The following is an 18,256-nucleotide window of genomic DNA, read 5'->3' as shown; positions in this document are numbered from 1 at the left end:
CTCAGGACTCATATTCATCTAGGAATTTCATATCATCAGACAAGGGATTCTGCAGAATCAAATCCGGACACACAAATGGACAACCTACAGTAATAAGATTACGATCAAATGTCTTTGTCTCAGCAACCTTATATCCAGCTGTTAGGAGAGGTATCATTGGTGTTTAAGGATACACCCCTGGATTTCCTTTAAGTGCTTTCTTTTTGTATAACACTAATTATGTCATATTGATGTCATCAGGCTTATCACAGTACAGATTTGGAGACTACAGATTTATAACAGAAAGCTTAAGTTATAAACTGGATGTGTTGGCTTGCCAGGCAAAGTGGCTCCAACAGATGTTACAAGGCTAAGCTAACCTGGGCTCTTATAACAAAGAAACCCAGCTACTAAAGGCTAACCAGTCTTCTCTCCCTGTGTGATGTATTTAATTTTAGAGTGAGACTTAAACTGGCCTCGATGAGTGTATACTTATCTACCTATCTAAGAGGGGTTGTGCTGTGTTAAACTGACTTACCCAGCCGCCGTTTGAGTTCACGTCTGAAGATGGTTGCTGGTATCTGTCTCTCCTGTTTGGCGTCGTTGTCGTCAGCGGGCCACCCCCCCCCCTCTTTAAAAAAGGTGTATTTACAAAATTTGTGTTGTGGGAAAACAACAATAGTCTTCAATAGTGTTCCCCGTGTGGAAACTATTTCACCCCACACACCTGCAATGGCTGGGTTAAATCAGATCAACCAACACGCCCCCTTTATGTGTCATGTCAGCAGGGGCCCTGTCCATCAGTTAACCACACCCACTTCTCTAAAGACTCTAAACTGATATCATAACACAAAAGATTGTTTCAAGTTGGAGTCAGGATTCAGAGTTTCTTGAAGTTTGACCACACCAGAGACTAAAAACAAGGCTATATTGACCTTTGTTGGTTCAATTCTCAAACACTTTTTAGTTTTTCTGACAAACACCCCAAATGTTATAGAAGAGCAATCCTTCAACCATTAAATACCCTACAAACAGATTTTCTCCATCAACTTCTTACAATGAGTGATTGGTGTGATGTGTAGTAACTTGTGCAGCCCGTGGGATCACTGTGGACTTAGGTACCTACTTTAATGACCTGTAACACAGTAGCAGAAGTATTCAGTTAACAGTCATTAAGATTAAGAGATACTGTATTGATCCCGCAAAGGGAAATTAAATTTTTTCACTCTGTTCTTAGTTATTACACACATTACACAGAGGCCCGAAATACACACACATGCACAAACAGGACGTATACATACACTAATGGAAAGATTGTCAGAGTGAGGGGGCATGAATTAAAATGTCGGTTTGGGCTACTTTTATTTACACATCTTTCCACACATAAATACAAATGAATAACCAAATATACACAACAAACAAAAAATATCAGATTTTATTGTTAATATACTGTACATAACATTAGGTTATAACTACTTGAGCTCTGTATAATGAACCAGCTTCAACCTGTTTATCGGTGTTTTAAGCCCCCAACGTCTCCTTCCAGGCAGTGCTGCCTAGGATTAGGCAATGGTTATGGTTATGGTTAGGGTTAAAGGACAATTCCGGCTAAAACTATTTCTACACCACTAACAAGGCTCAAAATAGCACCACACTTAAACGGTAGCATAATGAGGGTCCCTACATGCAAACTGAAGCATTGAGAACTTTGTAAGTGTACAGACACGAATGCTGTGTTGGAGCTATGTTACTGGTTTCTGGTTGCACGGCGTTCGTCGTCGGTCATGACTGTTATCCAAGATGGCAGCCACATGTAAACATTAACGCTACTCTCTTTATAATCTATCTTTGTAATAAACTGTCTGTACACTTACAAAGTTCTCAATGCTTCGGTTTGCATATAGGGACCCTCATTATGCTACCGTTTAAGTGTGGTGCTATTTTGAGCCTTGTTAGTGGTGTCGAAATAGTGATTTACCCTGTGCCCCGAAAGCTAGCGTTAGCAGCTAAACACCGGTTTGCGGTAGCTAGTTTCAAGCTACAGACACATTTGATTAGCATGAAAACAGATCCCAGAGAACGTTAGGGTTAAAGTTGAGGTTAGGGTTAGGTGCCTTGAAGTCAATGGTCGCAGCGCTGCCTGGAAGGAGATATTGGGGGCTTAAAACACCGTCAAGCATTAACAACCTAGTGTGTCTCTCTTTGGGTTAGCTGCTTCACTGAGCCTAACGTTGCTGATCCTGGATAAACTGGCTCTGTTACTCTGCATCTCCCAATCCAGCTACTGTATGAGCATGATCACGTGCAAGATGCACAGTAATTAATCATAATTGACATAATGAGAACCATGACATGAGATGAAATGCTGATACCCGCGGGGACATTTGGTTATTGCAACAGCACACATTATATTCAACAAGGTTAACTCAGTTTTATCTGATCTGTTATTTCTGACTGAGATGTTGCATTAATAATCGAATGTTGTGTGTGGATTATTTTTCTAATAAAAACAACACAGGGTTTAGTTTTTTTTATTTCCAATTATTATCACTAAGTCGCCTCTTGTCTCTCCCCAAAGAATCTTTGCACAGTTAAAATGCACAGTTATAATCGTCTTTGTGTATTTAGAGTCGTAAATCCTCCGTCCCTTTGTTAGAAGCTCTGTTTTAAAACCAAGCCCTAAAAATTTTTTTTTTAAACGATATGCCAAATTGCACATTTCAAACAAACACATGAATTCAATAACATTGTTTAAATAAATGAAAGCCATGTTTTTGTAGATGAGTAAAATATGACATTAAAATATAAATCGATACATGCAAGGAAATATTCATTATATTATATAAATACATATATATATATTTATTTATTTATTTTTCTCCCATTTCTCTCCAGTGGCTTACATTATGTTATCATGCTAAAAAAAACATTATATACATTTTTACATACACACCTTAGTATAAATATAATGCTGCTGATTGAACTTGCTGTATAATATTTGTATACATGACCTAGTGAGAGAGAGTTTTGGACCTTCCCAGCCTCCTTATCCAGTCATTAAAGAGCAGAGAGCGGTGCCTGCTGTAGTTCCCTCTGCCTCTGCCCCTCTTATGTCTTTATTTTGGGTTGTTTTTCTGGGATTGTGTAGATGGGGGGTTGGTTGGTAGCTAGCCCAGTGCCTGCATGTCAACATGCACTAATATGGATGTTTTTGTTTTATTGTGTTTGTCTGTTTGTTTGTGTTTGCATCCTCTGCAGTGTTGTTTACCAGGATGGATTTTATGGTGCAGATATTTATGTAAGTATTATTTACTGGTATGACATTGCATGCTACACCGCCATCTCCATGGTTTCTGCCCTGTTACTACGCACATGCAAGACCCCAACCCCCCATACTCATACATGGCTTCACTTTCTGCCGGGTGAGCATATAGCCGGTCATGTGACAGTCTGCAGTTCACATTATGGCCCCAGTAAAGAGATCATATAGACTACAAAATCATCAGGCACTGTAAGCGAGGCACAAGCTGCACTCTAACCAAGATGCAAATAAAAGTGTTTTTTACAGATGTCAAAAACACACTGGACTACCAACACAGGGGGAGAAAATGAGACTTAAAAAGTGGCAAAAATGACTTCTTTATGAGTCTCACAATTTGATTTGATTTTGATTATTGGTGTCATGATTTAATTCAGAATCAATTCTTGATTCAATAAATAGAAAGAAGCACTTTCAGTGCACTGTGTGCCAAACCATTCACTGTTAGTCCCCTGAACTGTAATATCACATGTCTAACCAAACACATAATAGAAAGATGTGTTAGTAAATGCAAAATGTTGTATAATATATTTAAAAAATGTTCTGCAGTATCCTGTCTGCATAAGATTAGATTAGATGAGATTCAACTTTATTGTCGTAGCACATGTCACACGTACAGAGCAATGAAATGTAGTTAGTGTCTAACCAGTAGTGCTTAAACAGTGATTAAATACATATTAAATAATGTGGTGGGTATGTGTGTGGGGTGTCGGTGGGCAGAGTTCAGTAGGGAGACAGCTGTATGGAAATAGCTGTTTTTAAACCTGGTTTTGGTCCGGACACTCCTGAAGCGCCTCCCAGAGGGCAGGAGGGCAAATTAATGAAACAAAATGAATAATAATTACAACAATGCATCTGCGGTACCATAAACAAATAAAAAGTAAGTCATACAAAAGTAGAAGAACATGTAGCATCTGTTTCTATAAAATTAAATATTGTTTCATAGATAAAAAGGATAGCATTTTGGGAAGCAGCTATTAGGAAATGTAATGTACTTGTAACTAAATTAATAGCAACCAATAAAACTAATCTCTGTGATGCTAAATATGTCTTTTAGCTGTGTAAATATTGAATATTATCCACAAAAAAAATTAATAAATTATACACATGTTTTACAACTTTTCATTCATCTACACTTCACTACACTTTCAAACGAGGCCACGCCCATTTAGGAGACAGGAAGTGTGTACCCTTTCATACCATTGGCGCTGCTTGAAATGTGCTATCTTTAGTTTAAAGGATCTTTGGCCAAACCTTGACAATATGCACACACACAACAACTATTCACTCTCCTTACCAAACACAATCTGCACACACACAGACACACACACACACACACACACACACACACACACACACACACACACACACACACACAGGTTTGTGGCAGTATCTTTGTGGGGACCCGTCATTGACATAATGCATTCCCTAGCCCCTTACCCTAACCATCACAACTAAATGCCTAACCTTAACCCTTACCCTCACCCTAACCATAACCTAATTCTAACCCTAATCCTACAACCCTCAAACAGCCCTTTAAACTTGTGGGGTCCAGCATTTTGGCCCCACAAAGCTGTCGGGACCCAACAAGTATACTGGACTCCCGGTTTTTGGACCCCATGAATATAGTTAAAGAAGCACACACACACACACACACACACACACAAACACACACACACACACACACACATCTGCACACTGAGCTGTAGGGTTGCCATTAGTCACTCACTCAGCAGTGACAGTCCACAGTGACTGGTGACTTACACAGGCCAACCTGTTCATCTTCCTGCCACGGCCCATCATCACACGCACTAAGTATCACTTACTCGCCTCCACAGTTTATAGTGGTAATAATACATTGCTCATGTCAGGACAGACACACTGTCTCAGTCGTAGAGCATGGAAGGGTGGAAGGTGAAATGATGTGAGACGTGCTGGAGTTGTCACTGAGCCTGGAAGAGAGAAAAATGCCTATTGTTTTATGATAAATTAAGGCAGGAGTTCTCCGCCATGTGCCATTTAGAGCCAACAGTCTACTGGCTGTCAGTGGAAACACAAACTCTACCAAGCTGTTATATAACTCCTTACATTTTTAACAATGGAAAGAGTAAAACAAGACCAAAACTCCACCACAATACAATACAATATAGCTTAATGCACTGTAACGTAAGAGCCAAAACACTTTAATTAGACAACACATATACAGCAGAAAGAAACACACTGCACACTGGAACATATTAGCAAATACAGAAACGTTGCAAGTCCTGTACAGCAAAACCAAACTTTTCAGGGGAGAAAATCATTGTTTTGCAAGTCACAGTTAAGCCCTAAGTTGAGACAAGTAAGCACCAAGTGAAGTTCAAGTCCTAAATCTGTCATTATCTGCCCTTGATTTAATTTATTATATATTTGGCTATGTTATTATTATTATTAGAGAGTTAGATAACATTTAGTATATTAAATGTACAATGTACAGTCAATTGCATTAATATGTATACCTTTCAAATAAACTTTACATTTAAAATAGTGCTGTCAAAATCAACGCGATAACGAGTTTAAGCAAATTCTTTTTAACGCCACTAATTTTTTTAATGCACGAGTATTCTGTGATTTGGGCCTCTGGCTGCTCTGTAGTTTGGGAAATCAGGAAGCGATGCAGCACCGCTTCACTCATTGGAGACTCGACTTCTCTCAGCAATCAGTTACCTCGGGGTCACAGCATATTATTTTGACCCAGATGCGTGCGCAGATCACTTTCTGCAAGTATCCCGACAGTGGGGCATCGAACATAAAGTCAGCACACTGACCACTGATAGTGCACGCAACATGATTGCAGCAGCCAGACAACTCCCGTTGGAGCACATGCTTTGGGTCACATAGCCTCCACCGAGCCATCACAGTTTATCTCACACTTTATTTTTTGTATCGGCCTGTTTTGATCCAACTTAGTAGACGGGGATGTTTTTGTGAGCCTTTATTTTCTCACATGTGAGGTTAGACACAATATATTGTTACATTACATTGTTACATTTAGCTGACCAGTGTACAATGTGTCTGTTGCTGTAATGCATGAGCTCCATTGTTTTGTGTTGAGATGCTTAAAAAAAATGGGATGTTTAGTTAACCTTTCCAAGTGTAAACTGGGACACTACATTGTGTTAGTACCACCATGTAATGTTCCATTCAGGTCAATGTGTCCGTCTGTTGTTGCTTGATGGGCTTGAGTTTGCCATATTATGCTTTCAGCAGATTTTCTGACTGAGCATGCAGTACCTTTGAGGTTATTCTGGAGAATATTCTAGACAGTATTTGTTATTGTTTTGGATTGTTGCAATAATAAACATTTGCATAAAGCGAGCATATTTCTCCGCTCCCATGTTGATAAGAGCATTAAAAACTTAAAAAATATCCCTTTACATTTACATTTAGAACAGATAAAAATGTGCGATTCATTTGTGATTTATCGCAAGTTAACTATTGACAATCATGCGATTAATCATGATTAAGTATTTGTAATTGATTGACAGCCCTAATTTAAAAGCAAAATGATCCAGTGTGCCTTGGTGCAGTATCTTATTCCTGTGACACAATCTACAATTATTTATTTTCTGGGATAATTGTTGTTGTAGTGCAGTACAATGGGTTTATCAGAGCTGCCTGCTGCCTACTGCTGCTGCAGCTGGAAATCAGGTTGGTGTTTTCAGGCTATAAAACCAAAACAGTGAGCAAAGACAGGCCAAACACCTCCAGGGTTGGCGATTATTCTCTGTGGGTTCATCACAAAGAGTAACACCTTAAACATTACAAATTTGATTCTTTGTCAATACAAAATTAAATATATTGATTAGTGCAGCTTTAATGTTTGCTGTTTGTCTCTGTATTGAATCTGTAAAAAAAACCACCCAGCTTTCTCTTGTATGTTTTTTATTTATTTATGCAGTAATTTGTTTGACCATGAACTGCTCTATGTGATCACTGCTGCTGGCATTTCCTGTGTGTGCATGAGTCCACGTGAGTTGGTGTGTATTCATTTGTACTTGTGATGTGCAGAGGGAACTGATCCGGCAGGTCTGGAGACATTGCAAGATTTACTGAGTATTTTGGATGTCACTGCAATGCTGACACTAAACAATGCTGTCGTCATACTGTGTCAGCACTACAGTGTGACATAGTGCTGACAAACACTGCTACGGCTAGCTTCCCAGTTTCCACATACACTAAAAGAAAACCTGCATTAATGCACCCATTTCTAAAGTTATCACTCCATTGACAGGGCGTGGTTATCATAGACACTGTATGGGTTAAAAGGGGCCTGCTATACATGGGTTCAGATGCACGTTATCGCCTGTTAACTTGGTCAGGAACCCTTGGCGCCACTTTTTAACGAGTCCCGTTGTGAATTCTAACAAAGCTAATGTTACTTGGTTAGGTTTAGGCAACAAAACTGCTTGGTTAGGAAAAACCAGGAACACTGGGAAACAACGAACTGACACCAGACAAAGGGGGCACACAAACTAAATACACAAGTAGCTAATCACAAGACAAGTTACAGCTAGAGTGGGCAGGGTTACTGGAATAAGGAGGGAAACAGTGATTGGGGAACAAAACCACGGGGCAACACTAAAGCAGGCTGATTGAATGAATGCCCAAAACACAAAATCACAAATATGGCATTTCTTAAAGGAGTTGAGTTGTCCATTTTTATAATTTTTTTAAAATAATAAGTACGAGTTGACAAAGTAACTATTTAAAAGTCAGTTTATGAGCTTTAGGTTTTCAGTAACGTTACAGATCGAACACACACACACGGCTGTGACTGCGCTCTCCCAGTGCGTGCTCCCGGTTGTAGACACTTCTGTCCCGTAATGGTTGAGCCGACACTTAAAAATAAAATATTTATAATAACTTTAACGTTAGCTAGCTAGTGCGGTAACGTTACGCTAACGTTAGAAACTGCTAATGTTAGACGAGATATGTCAAACTAGAATGTGTAGGCTATCACTTGACTGTAACTGAGGCACCTGTCACGTCCAGCGTCTGAGGGCGGCTGCGCTGCGATGATACGGGTAGGACGCTCCTCGTCATCAGATGAAGATTCCTCATCAGGTTAAAGTGACGTGTCATTGATCTCTCCCCGATCCGATTCTCCGTCACTAATGTCCAAATCTAGCTTGCTCTAGCTTCTGATAATGCAGCCGCCTTGTCAAAAGACAAGTAAACAATAAGCATTGCTAGGCTACCGGCGGTTTTTTTAAGGGCTAAAGTCAGACTTATTAATGAAGTGAGAGGACGGCTGAAACGCTTGCTCTCTGTGTCAAATATCGCCGCAGATGGGATTATATTGTTGTTAGTAGGCCTTGTTGAAAGCCCCCATGCGATAGAGACGCTAAGTAGAACTTGTAGCCTGATAGTAATTGTGTTGTTGTGTTTGTACGTTTTATAGATGTATGATGTTGAAACAAGGGGGTTAGAAAATACAACAATACAACTTTTGCCACCTTGTGGCGCCGGGTGCGCAACCCAACATTTCTACTTACACAGAGTTTCGCTCTTTACACTACTCCTTACCATGTTGCTCTTCATACTACATCATCTTACAGTGCCGCAGGCAAACAGTACGCTGAGCATCCCATATTGGCGCGGATGGGTGATCCAGCTTACCAATAGATGCAAACGGCCAAATGGCCAACTAAGAGTTAGAGTGGGGCCAACAACTGATAATGCCCATTTAATTGGCTGATAACATTCAAAGCAGGCACACAGAATGCTTCATGAATTAATAATGAAATAAGACAAGTAGGGAATAATTAGATTTCAGTGGGCTCTCAAAAGTACATACAGGTAAACATACTTTAAGGAAAATATTATCTCTTATTCCAAATGTAGTGATTCTTCTTTTCTACATTCTTCACAAACTACTTCAGAGTGCAGAGATCGATGAAGAAAAACCTTTCAAAAGATCTTAGGTCATACTGCTGTCTCAAAGGATTTTGCCTTATTCCCCTCCAAGCCTAAAAATCCATACATCAATCCTTATTCTGAATTTGAATGTGGTTTGAGTTTTCAAAGTTGTTTAGTCATGTGACCTCCATTATAACATTTGTTTAGAAAATTCAATTTAAAAAACATTACAAAAGTAATACAATAGATATGCAGCCCTTTACATTATTACAGTCACTTTTTATAATAAATTGAGATTTTCAAAAGCATGATACTAGTTTATTCTAAACATAATATGCAAAATTCTATTGCACTTTAAAACACCATGTTTCAAAATGACAATCTTCACTAAGAGGGTGTGACATATCAAAATAGCTTAAAATACATGAAAAAATGAAATAAAAACAATGCTCTGGAGTTTAATGTGTCCATTTCAATAATCTAACCGCCTCTTCTTTACAGTTTTTGGTTAGTTGATTAATCTCACAGATGCATAAACAGATTAGGTAAACCTTTAAAAGTATAGGACCACAGAAGTACACTATTTACTGTACATGTTGGGACAACGCTGGTGGCTCACATTTTAATCACACGTGAAACAAATCACATATTGGCATGTGTGGTTTATCACACATAAGAGCATTTCAAATTTAATATATTCACACATAAGGTCATGATTGTATTGCATTTGGAACATTCACATATATATATATCGCATATCAAGTATCATATTTTACACATAAAATGTATGTGAAATGTATGTGATACTTACATGTACTACTGTCGAAAAGGTATAATTGGCCACTTTTAGGTCAACACAATTCACACTTGAATTTTCATCATGTAGCCTATGTATTTATTATTATTATTATTATTATTATTATTATTATGCTTTCATATTACAGACAGTATACAGGATGTGTGCTGCATCTGCTAAGATGAACTGAACAGTGTGTGTGTGTGTGTGTGTGTGTGTGTGTGTGTGTGTGTGTGTGTGTGTGTGTTTTCAGGGTGGTTACGCTGCCTACAGATATGCCCAGCCTACTGCTGCCACAGCTGCTGCATACAGTGACAGGTAAGAAGAAAGAAGTAATTAAAACCAGTTGAAACCAATATTAACCCTTTTTCTGGTGATAGGGTTGGGTACTAACACTGGTTATTTAATGACCCATTCCCATTTATTTGTACAGTATCTGCAGGATAACTCAAAACCATACTCGTTTATACTGTCCTTCTACCCAGCCCCCACCGCGTACATTTGCTATAGACCCTTTGCACGTGACGTCACGCTCCACTCGCGCGAATTATGAATGCCATGACGGACAGCGGAAGAGCTATGCTGTAGACGGACGGCAAGCTAAATGCGTATGTTTTCGTTAAGGTGACCAGATTTCTGAGACAAAATCCGGGGACATTTTCAGCTCAGAAGCGTAAATACCTCCAAAACAGGTAATGTTTTTATCTTTGTAAACTTAAAACGGGGACACTGCCCCAGGGGCGTCAATAGACCTAGAGCTGCACTGGGGCACAAGCCCCCCTATGGGGGTCCATGGGCATGCTCCCCTGTAAGAAAATTTTGTCTTTAAATTAGGGCTGTCAAAATAACGCGTTAATTTCGATTAATTAATCTGAGAAAAAATAACGCGTTAAAAAAAATAACGCAGATTAACGCAGATTAATCCATTCCATATTGACGTTTGACCCGGAGCCGTTCTAGCCACCATTCGACTGTAAAATGAAGGAGGGAGACGAGAATGTGCTGCCTGGATCATTAACTGGAACATTTACTTATAAAAATCTTCTTCCTGCCAACCCTGGCTACCGAAATCTGGTGCTACTGATATGTCTGCGCTTCTCTCTGATGCTCTGAAGACGATACAGGAAACACAAACACCGCTGCATGTGACGCTAGTTAACACTATACTCGACAGCAGCTAACGTTAGCCTACCGCTAGCTAGTTAACACTATACTCGACAGCAGCTAACGTTAGCCTACCGCTAGCTAGTAGCTGGATTAAACACGGTTACAATGCTGACAGCTAACGCTGAACAGTGTAAAGTTTGACTGTGTTTTACTGTAGAGGACTGTGACTCAACAGCGGGATGTAACAATCTGCAGCTGCCGTCGGAAAAACAACACAGACGGTGCGTTCAATGAAACTGGTAAACTACAGCTTCGTGGTGCATTTGAAGTTATTGTAAATGTCCTTGGTGGTTGTTTTTGTCATTCAACAGCAATTTACTAGTGAAATAAGTTATTGTTATACATTATTATTAAATCATTTAATTTTGACCATATGGCCTTAGCAATAAACAAGCCGTTCTTTAATGTCACCAACTGTTGTTTAGTACCCTTTATTTTATTTTATTTTTTTACTTTCTTAAAAAGTATCGGTTCAGGCACCGTTAATTATGTATGCGATTAATTTCGATTAATTAATCACAGAGTCTGTAATTAATTAGATTAATTTTTTTAATCGATTGACAGCCCTACTTTAAATGCCTCAATCTGGTGCACTTTGAAAATAAATTCAGACAACAAGCAGGAGGTGTTCTATGTGCGGAGTAGTTTTGGAGACATGCCTCTTTGTAATTATGACATATATATAAAAAATAAATGCTTATTTTTTTACAACCAGCAGGGGGGCTTCTATGTGTGGAGTAGTTTTGGAGACATGACATGACCAAAATTAGGCATATGCCTATTTTTGAAAAGTAAGTGCTGTAGTACAACTAGCAGGAGACAAGTTATAATTGAGGTAAGTTTGGAGACACTACCTTATTTAATCATTAAATTAATAAATATTTTTGTTGTAAGCTATCTCTTGTCGGTGTTGTAGTTTGTAGACCGTCCCTAAGCACTCGTCTTACTACTGTCTCACCGCCGGCTGGAGAAATAACATTGGTCTCTATGACCAATGTTATTTCTCCAGGTTGGAGGACGGCTCGTTTTGATGAAAATGAGTTTGTAGCTCGTTGTTTACCTTACTATGGTAGGAGAGATGCGTCGTTTGTGATTTAATAACATTTCGCTGCAGAGTAATTGATCCCTGAAGTCTATGAATATCTTTCTAACTTGAAGTTGAGCCCTGAGCAGCGCTTGCTCTGGCTGTCTTGAGCCTGCGCGTGTAGGTGCGCGACTATACATTTGGTCAATGTTTTCTTTCTTTCATTCCAATTTCGGGTCTGTCAGTCACAGTGAAAACCGGGGACATTTCCGGGGACAGCTCCAGCCAGGGACAGGTCACCGAAACCGGAGACTGTCCCCGGAAACCGGGGACGTCTGGTCACCCTAGTTTTCGTTCGTGTTTGTGTTCTCACATTCACAATCTGCAGAGTAATCCTCACCAACACAAGCATGTGTATGTATTGCCTTTCTGTTTTAAATGAGTGCTAAATAAAATTATCCTCAACCAGTCAGCTAGCTGCCGTGCTAACCAGCCGTTCCTGCTAACAGGTCCAACCTGATGATGACCCACATAGCTAACTAACATTGGTTATTCACTGACCTAGCTACATATCCAAAAAAGAAAGCCGTTCCCTTGATCATTTAACTTAACACATACAAAAATATCAGTTAAATTAAAGATGACATGGCACGGAAACTAGCTTCAAAAAGGCCAAAAAAACGAGTTAAATGCGGGTCTGCGGAGCTCCTACCCCGGCTAGCTGACGAGCTAGCTGCAGCTAGCTTTGGACTGCTCGCTAGCAGTTGCAGCTGCCCATTGCGTCGTAATATCCACCGGTTAATCAAGATAGATAATTAATGACTACACTTCCCAGAGTTGGGATGCCTTGGCACACCCAGTGAACAATGGTATGTGGGTAGCCACGACCGACCATGTCCTCTAAAAACATGGGCTATGTGTTATATAAATCTTTACTTAAGTAAAGAATAGATGTTAATACAAAATAAACCCTAGACTTATGTCTTATCTTTGCCATTATGAGGTTCCTCCCCCCGTTGTTAGCGTAGCATCGTGTACCTGTAACCCAGCCAGCTACAAAGAACTGGTTAGCATCCAGACTTTTAAAAGCTTTGAGATCAGCACCAGTATGGGGATACCCCGTTTACCACATAGTGGTACAGATCATGTGGACTGAAGTCGGACAGACTCGGTGATTTAATGAGGTCCGTGAAAACGGAGGGAGGAAGAATTAAGGGTCGGTATCCAATCCTGCTATCTCCAACTTTTCCAAATACTGCTCTTTGTGAGCACCTACCAGATGCCCTACCTCGACTGATAACGACACGACAACTTGTTGTTCAATAGAAGAAGCAATGAAGCCATAAATACAGTTTATTTAGTGTTATGTATTTCAAACTGATTGAAACTATGAAACTTTCCGCTCGTCTACTACACTGTTTAGCTTGTTATTGCCAGTGATTTCACCGTCCATCATGGCATCGTCACATGGTTGTGGTCACGTGTTTGCAAAGGGTCAATACCAGTAGTATCAAATTGCAACCACAATAGTAAGGCTCAAAACTCGTGGAGATCATGGAGTTGAATCGTTGAATCAATACCTACCTGAGAAACTCTCAACAAAAACAGAAAACATTAGAAGCTTCACCATTAATTACAGGGCCATTTCATTGGATTGCACTGCAGCATATATATATATATATATATATATATATATATATATATATATATATATATATATATATATATATATATCCAACACAATGAATAATTTGTGTTAAATGAGTAAGCACTGGTGTGAAATTTTAGGTTATAATTGCATGGAACTGCTTTTTGATGCATTATTCACCTTCTGTCTCACTTTCCCCAACTTCAGTTTTGTTATGAGCTGGGTTTGAATTAACAATCTTGGATGGCAGAAATCCCATCCATCTAATTCAGTGGCGTAATGTACAATTATTATGGAGAGGGCTTTGGCTCTAGACAATAGAGCAGCTACTATATTAGCAGATGAAGTAGATACACAGTAGTCTCACTTGAAAAGGAGCTATCATGCTTTTAAATGATGACACTGGCTATATTAGCCAAGGGTGACTTAAGGGAGAGCCAAGTTTAGAAGTGGAGAAGATTTGTTCCCCAGCGTCAGTACTTTTATTCAGGACAGACATGGAAAACATGGGAAAAAGAAAAAGAGGTTATATCTGAGGTCCTTCTTAAAACCTTTTATGTCAAACACTCTTTGACAAAAATCTAGGTGACATTAAGAATATTAAGTAATAAGCAATAAATAAAGAAGCATTTCCTGAAGAAAATGTGTAAACCTTGATGCTGATTGATTCGTATGATTCACATTCTCATCAAATGAAAATTCATAATACACTGTGTTGGCTGTACTGACTGTGGTATGTACCAGGCCCCCAGAAAGTGCACTCAGCCTTGCAACCAATTTCTTACAGTGGCCACTTGCAGTATTGCAACGATAAATCCCCCCGCGGCCCAGCAAAGGATTTTCCTCATAGGCCACTATTGTAAAAGAAACGTCTGTAAAACTCCCGCCAGGACACCTTACCCGCAATTTCCACCAACTGCGGAATGGCTGCGGAACGGCTCCGCTGCGTGTCGGCTCCGTGATCCGCCGTCATATAATACCCACCAGGTCTGGATTTGTTGCGGAACAGCTGCGGCCATGACTGACAGCTGAAGTCACGAGGACCCACGAGATCTCGCGAATTCACATATGATCATGCGATATAACAGGATGTAGTTTCTATAAACAGAATCACAAAACCAACAACAGTTTGTTTCCATCCAGAGGAGTAGAGGGGAAACAACAATGTGCTGACCTGCTGAAATATGATCCGCCGTGAGCACGGTGTATTTTATTTTGAAAATGAACCGGATGTTTTATTTTGTTTCTGTGCTCGACTTCCTGTCCCGCACAATCTGCCCTGTGCTGAATTGCTCCGGAGCTCTCCGGCTTCCGGCAAAAATAATAGCTCTGCGTATCTGCTCCAGAGGGCTGCGGATTGCCGGAGCTGGGACGGAGTCAGAACGCAGCCGTTCCACAGTCAGTGAAAATACACACATTGACTTTTATGGAAACCTACTGACTCCACCGCCGTTCCGGAGCGGATCCGCAGCCGCTCCACAGTTGGTGGAAATTGTGGGTTACCCTGCAAACAGTGATGGGAATAACTTACGTTACTAACGTTTCCGGGGACAGTCCCCGGTTTCAGTGACCTGTCCCCGGCTGGAGCTGTCCCTGGAAATGTCCCTGGTTTTCACTGTGACTGACAGACCCGAAACTGGAATAAAAGAAAGAAAACATTGACCAAACTAGCACCCTAAACGTGCATGTGCCCATATTTTACGATGCTAAAATTATTGTTTATTTACATGGAGTCTGGTGGCTTTAGCGAACGCAATTTCTCGAACTTTTTATGTTTAAAAAAAGGATCTTACTCTTTAACAGAAAGGTCGACCTCCTTAGAAATCCTTTCCATAATGTTGTCGGACACTTAAAATATTAATTTGAGCCTGTCAGTGGCAAAACGAGCACTTTTATGAACGTAAATACAAGCTGGACAATTGTCCTATTAACTTACATTGTAGCTTGTTTCACCGTTGCTGACTGCAGCGATCTCGTTTAATACTGGACCAATGTCAAAGGAAAATATTTCCTCAATAGTTTTACTTTTATCCGATACTCAATAAGCTGTTGCAGAAACAAGTTCAGCCTGAAGCAATAAAGCAAAAGCTGTCAGATAAATGTAGTGCAGTAAACATTACAATATTTCCCTCTGAGGTGTAGTGGAGTACAAGTATGAAGTAGCAGCAGGGGCGATTCTAGGATCAGACCTTTAGGGGGGCTCAGCCCCTAATGAGAATGTGACATGGATATAGTGCATGCAAAAGTGTTAATCTGCGCCATGAAATTACCAACTTCTTCACAACCGCACTCCTGCTCTCCCTCTGACAGATCTCTATCTGAGATCTCTATCTGTCAGAGGGAGAGCAGGAGTGCCAAAGGCCTGAGTCTGGCACAACCTCCTCAACCAGAATCTAAGCTTTCCAATGATATTGGCGCCAGTTACTGTGACAAATGGTTTGCAAGAAAATTAACATTGAACTTACATGAAATGTTATCATATTTGCATTCTGCATACATCTCTGCACACCCATTACTCTCTGGGAAATATCTCACAAACTCTTTACTCAACACATGCTTCAGTACAACAAGCGGTTCCCGGGTAATCCGGTTTTGAAATTGCAACAAAATTTCTACATGGTCTCCAACTTTATAATGTATTCTCATGTAAACTATTTATGTCAGCACAGACATTTTTGTAAATTGCTTAGCCAGTGTATCCCACCATAATGGTTATTATATTGCCAGATTCCAGACAATCCCACTTACTGATATATATCCCACTTACAAATATGAATATATATTTCTACTGGTATGCTTCCTAGTGACATTAATGCAAAAATATTAAGAAAAAACTATTCCACCTGTGTGTGCATGGTTAAAATTCTGAAGTTCTAAATAGGTCAGGCTACAGCACAAGTATTTCCATCCATAGATAAGAATAGTCAAGTCTAACCTCTGAATTTCTTTTCAAAGTGCACCAGATTGATGCATTTAAACGTTAAAATAGACAACATTTTCTTACAGGGGAGCATGCCCATGGACCCCCCTAGGGGGGCCCTGGGGCAGTGTCCCCGTTTTAAGTTTTACAAAGATAAAAACATTACCTGTTGGGGAGTATTTACGCTTCTGAGCTGAAAATGTCCCCGGATTTTGTCTCAGAAATCTGGTTACCTTATACTAACGCCGTTACTTTTTTCAGTAACGAGTAATCTAATTGAATACTCTTACCATCTTAATAACGCCATTACCATTACTGCCAAAAAATGCAGCGCGTTACTATATTTGAAGCTGTTTTATTCATCAGACCAACTATCTCTGAGTCTGAGCCGAGAAGCAAATACTTTTTTTTTACTGTTCTTCCTTGGTTAGTGGGCAGTGCGCGACGCAAGCGCATACATGCTGACGATTGGCTGAGGTTGAGTAAAATGTCATGTTAAGCCAATCAGAGGTAGAGTTGGGCGGGTGTTCGAAAGGACGCATAGTCGGACACACAAGAACAACATAAGCGAGTCAGTCAACGAGAGAGAGAGACAGGTATGGCGTTATGAACTCAAGGAGAGGGTTAACTTTTCCTGCTACAGATTTTCCACCTTGGTCAGAAAGAACAGGGGAGACACTTTGTTTCTCTTACTATATGACTCTAGAGTCGCTACTCGCTCCAAAGCTAATCGCCGTCACGCTCTCACTTCTCCCTCGCTCTATCACCTACTCCACACACACACACACACAGACACACACACACACACATGCCGGCTCGACGCACACACCAGCGCACAAGTATAAACATCAGGCCACTTACGTTATTTGCACTACAAAGAGTGTATATATTTGTAATTTATTTTTGGTATAGTGCTTAACAAGCATAATTTAATTTTGCCCAGTTGTGGCCTGTGGAGGTGTTGTGTTATTTGTATCGATCCACTATATAAACATAATGTCTACATACATGGCATTTGATTGGAGGCTAGTCTCACTTTGTCCCACAGCAAACATTAAAATAGTTTAGATTTGTGTACATTGTTTCTGTTAATAATGTATTGTATTAAGTGTCCATTTCATTATAATATTCAGATTTATCATAAATAACTGAACATGCACATGTATTTTAAGTTCTGTTAAAGAGGGGTGGAGCTGGGGTCACATTTGAGCATTTAAAAATGTACTTGAAAGTAACTCAATAGTTACTTTCTGAAGTAACTAGTTACTTTCATAATTTGTAACTGAGTAACTAATTTAGTTACTTTTTGGAAGAAGTAACTAGTAACTGTAACTAATTACTTTTTAAAAGTAACTTGCCCAACACTGACTGCAAACAAGGTTGATTATGACTCATTATAAATCCATGAACTTTTTATATTTGAAAAACTTCCCTTGAGCCAGGAAAAGCTATTTAAAAGCCTGTGACGTCACCACAATGTAAAGTCTATGGGCAGGGCCAGC

At 39.8% G+C, this 18,256-nt stretch overlaps 1 protein-coding gene across 16 annotated transcripts in view; it reads left to right on the top strand.

Annotated features, from left to right (window-relative positions):
- The window catches only part of rbfox1 (RNA binding fox-1 homolog 1), a 288,454-nt gene that overhangs the window by 256,099 nt on the left and 14,099 nt on the right, over positions 1-18,256 (top strand). For 11 of the 16 annotated variants that reach the window (XM_031303780.2, XM_031303781.2, XM_031303787.2 and 8 more), the window contains 2 exons: positions 3,238-3,277; positions 10,249-10,313. In XM_031303780.2, coding sequence (XP_031159640.1) covers positions 3,238-3,277; positions 10,249-10,313 — 105 coding nt within the window. The remainder of the gene's footprint in view (positions 1-3,237; positions 3,278-10,248; positions 10,314-18,256) is intronic. The other 5 variants (XM_035993658.1, XM_031303786.2, XM_031303785.2 and 2 more) reach the window with 1 other exon arrangement.

This window comes from Sander lucioperca, chromosome 17 (genome assembly GCF_008315115.2).
Source record: "Sander lucioperca isolate FBNREF2018 chromosome 17, SLUC_FBN_1.2, whole genome shotgun sequence".
Classification (NCBI taxonomy): Eukaryota; Metazoa; Chordata; class Actinopteri; order Perciformes; family Percidae; genus Sander; species Sander lucioperca.
Note: the sequence above shows the minus strand (reverse complement) of the source record. Positions and strands in the feature narration are given on the sequence as shown.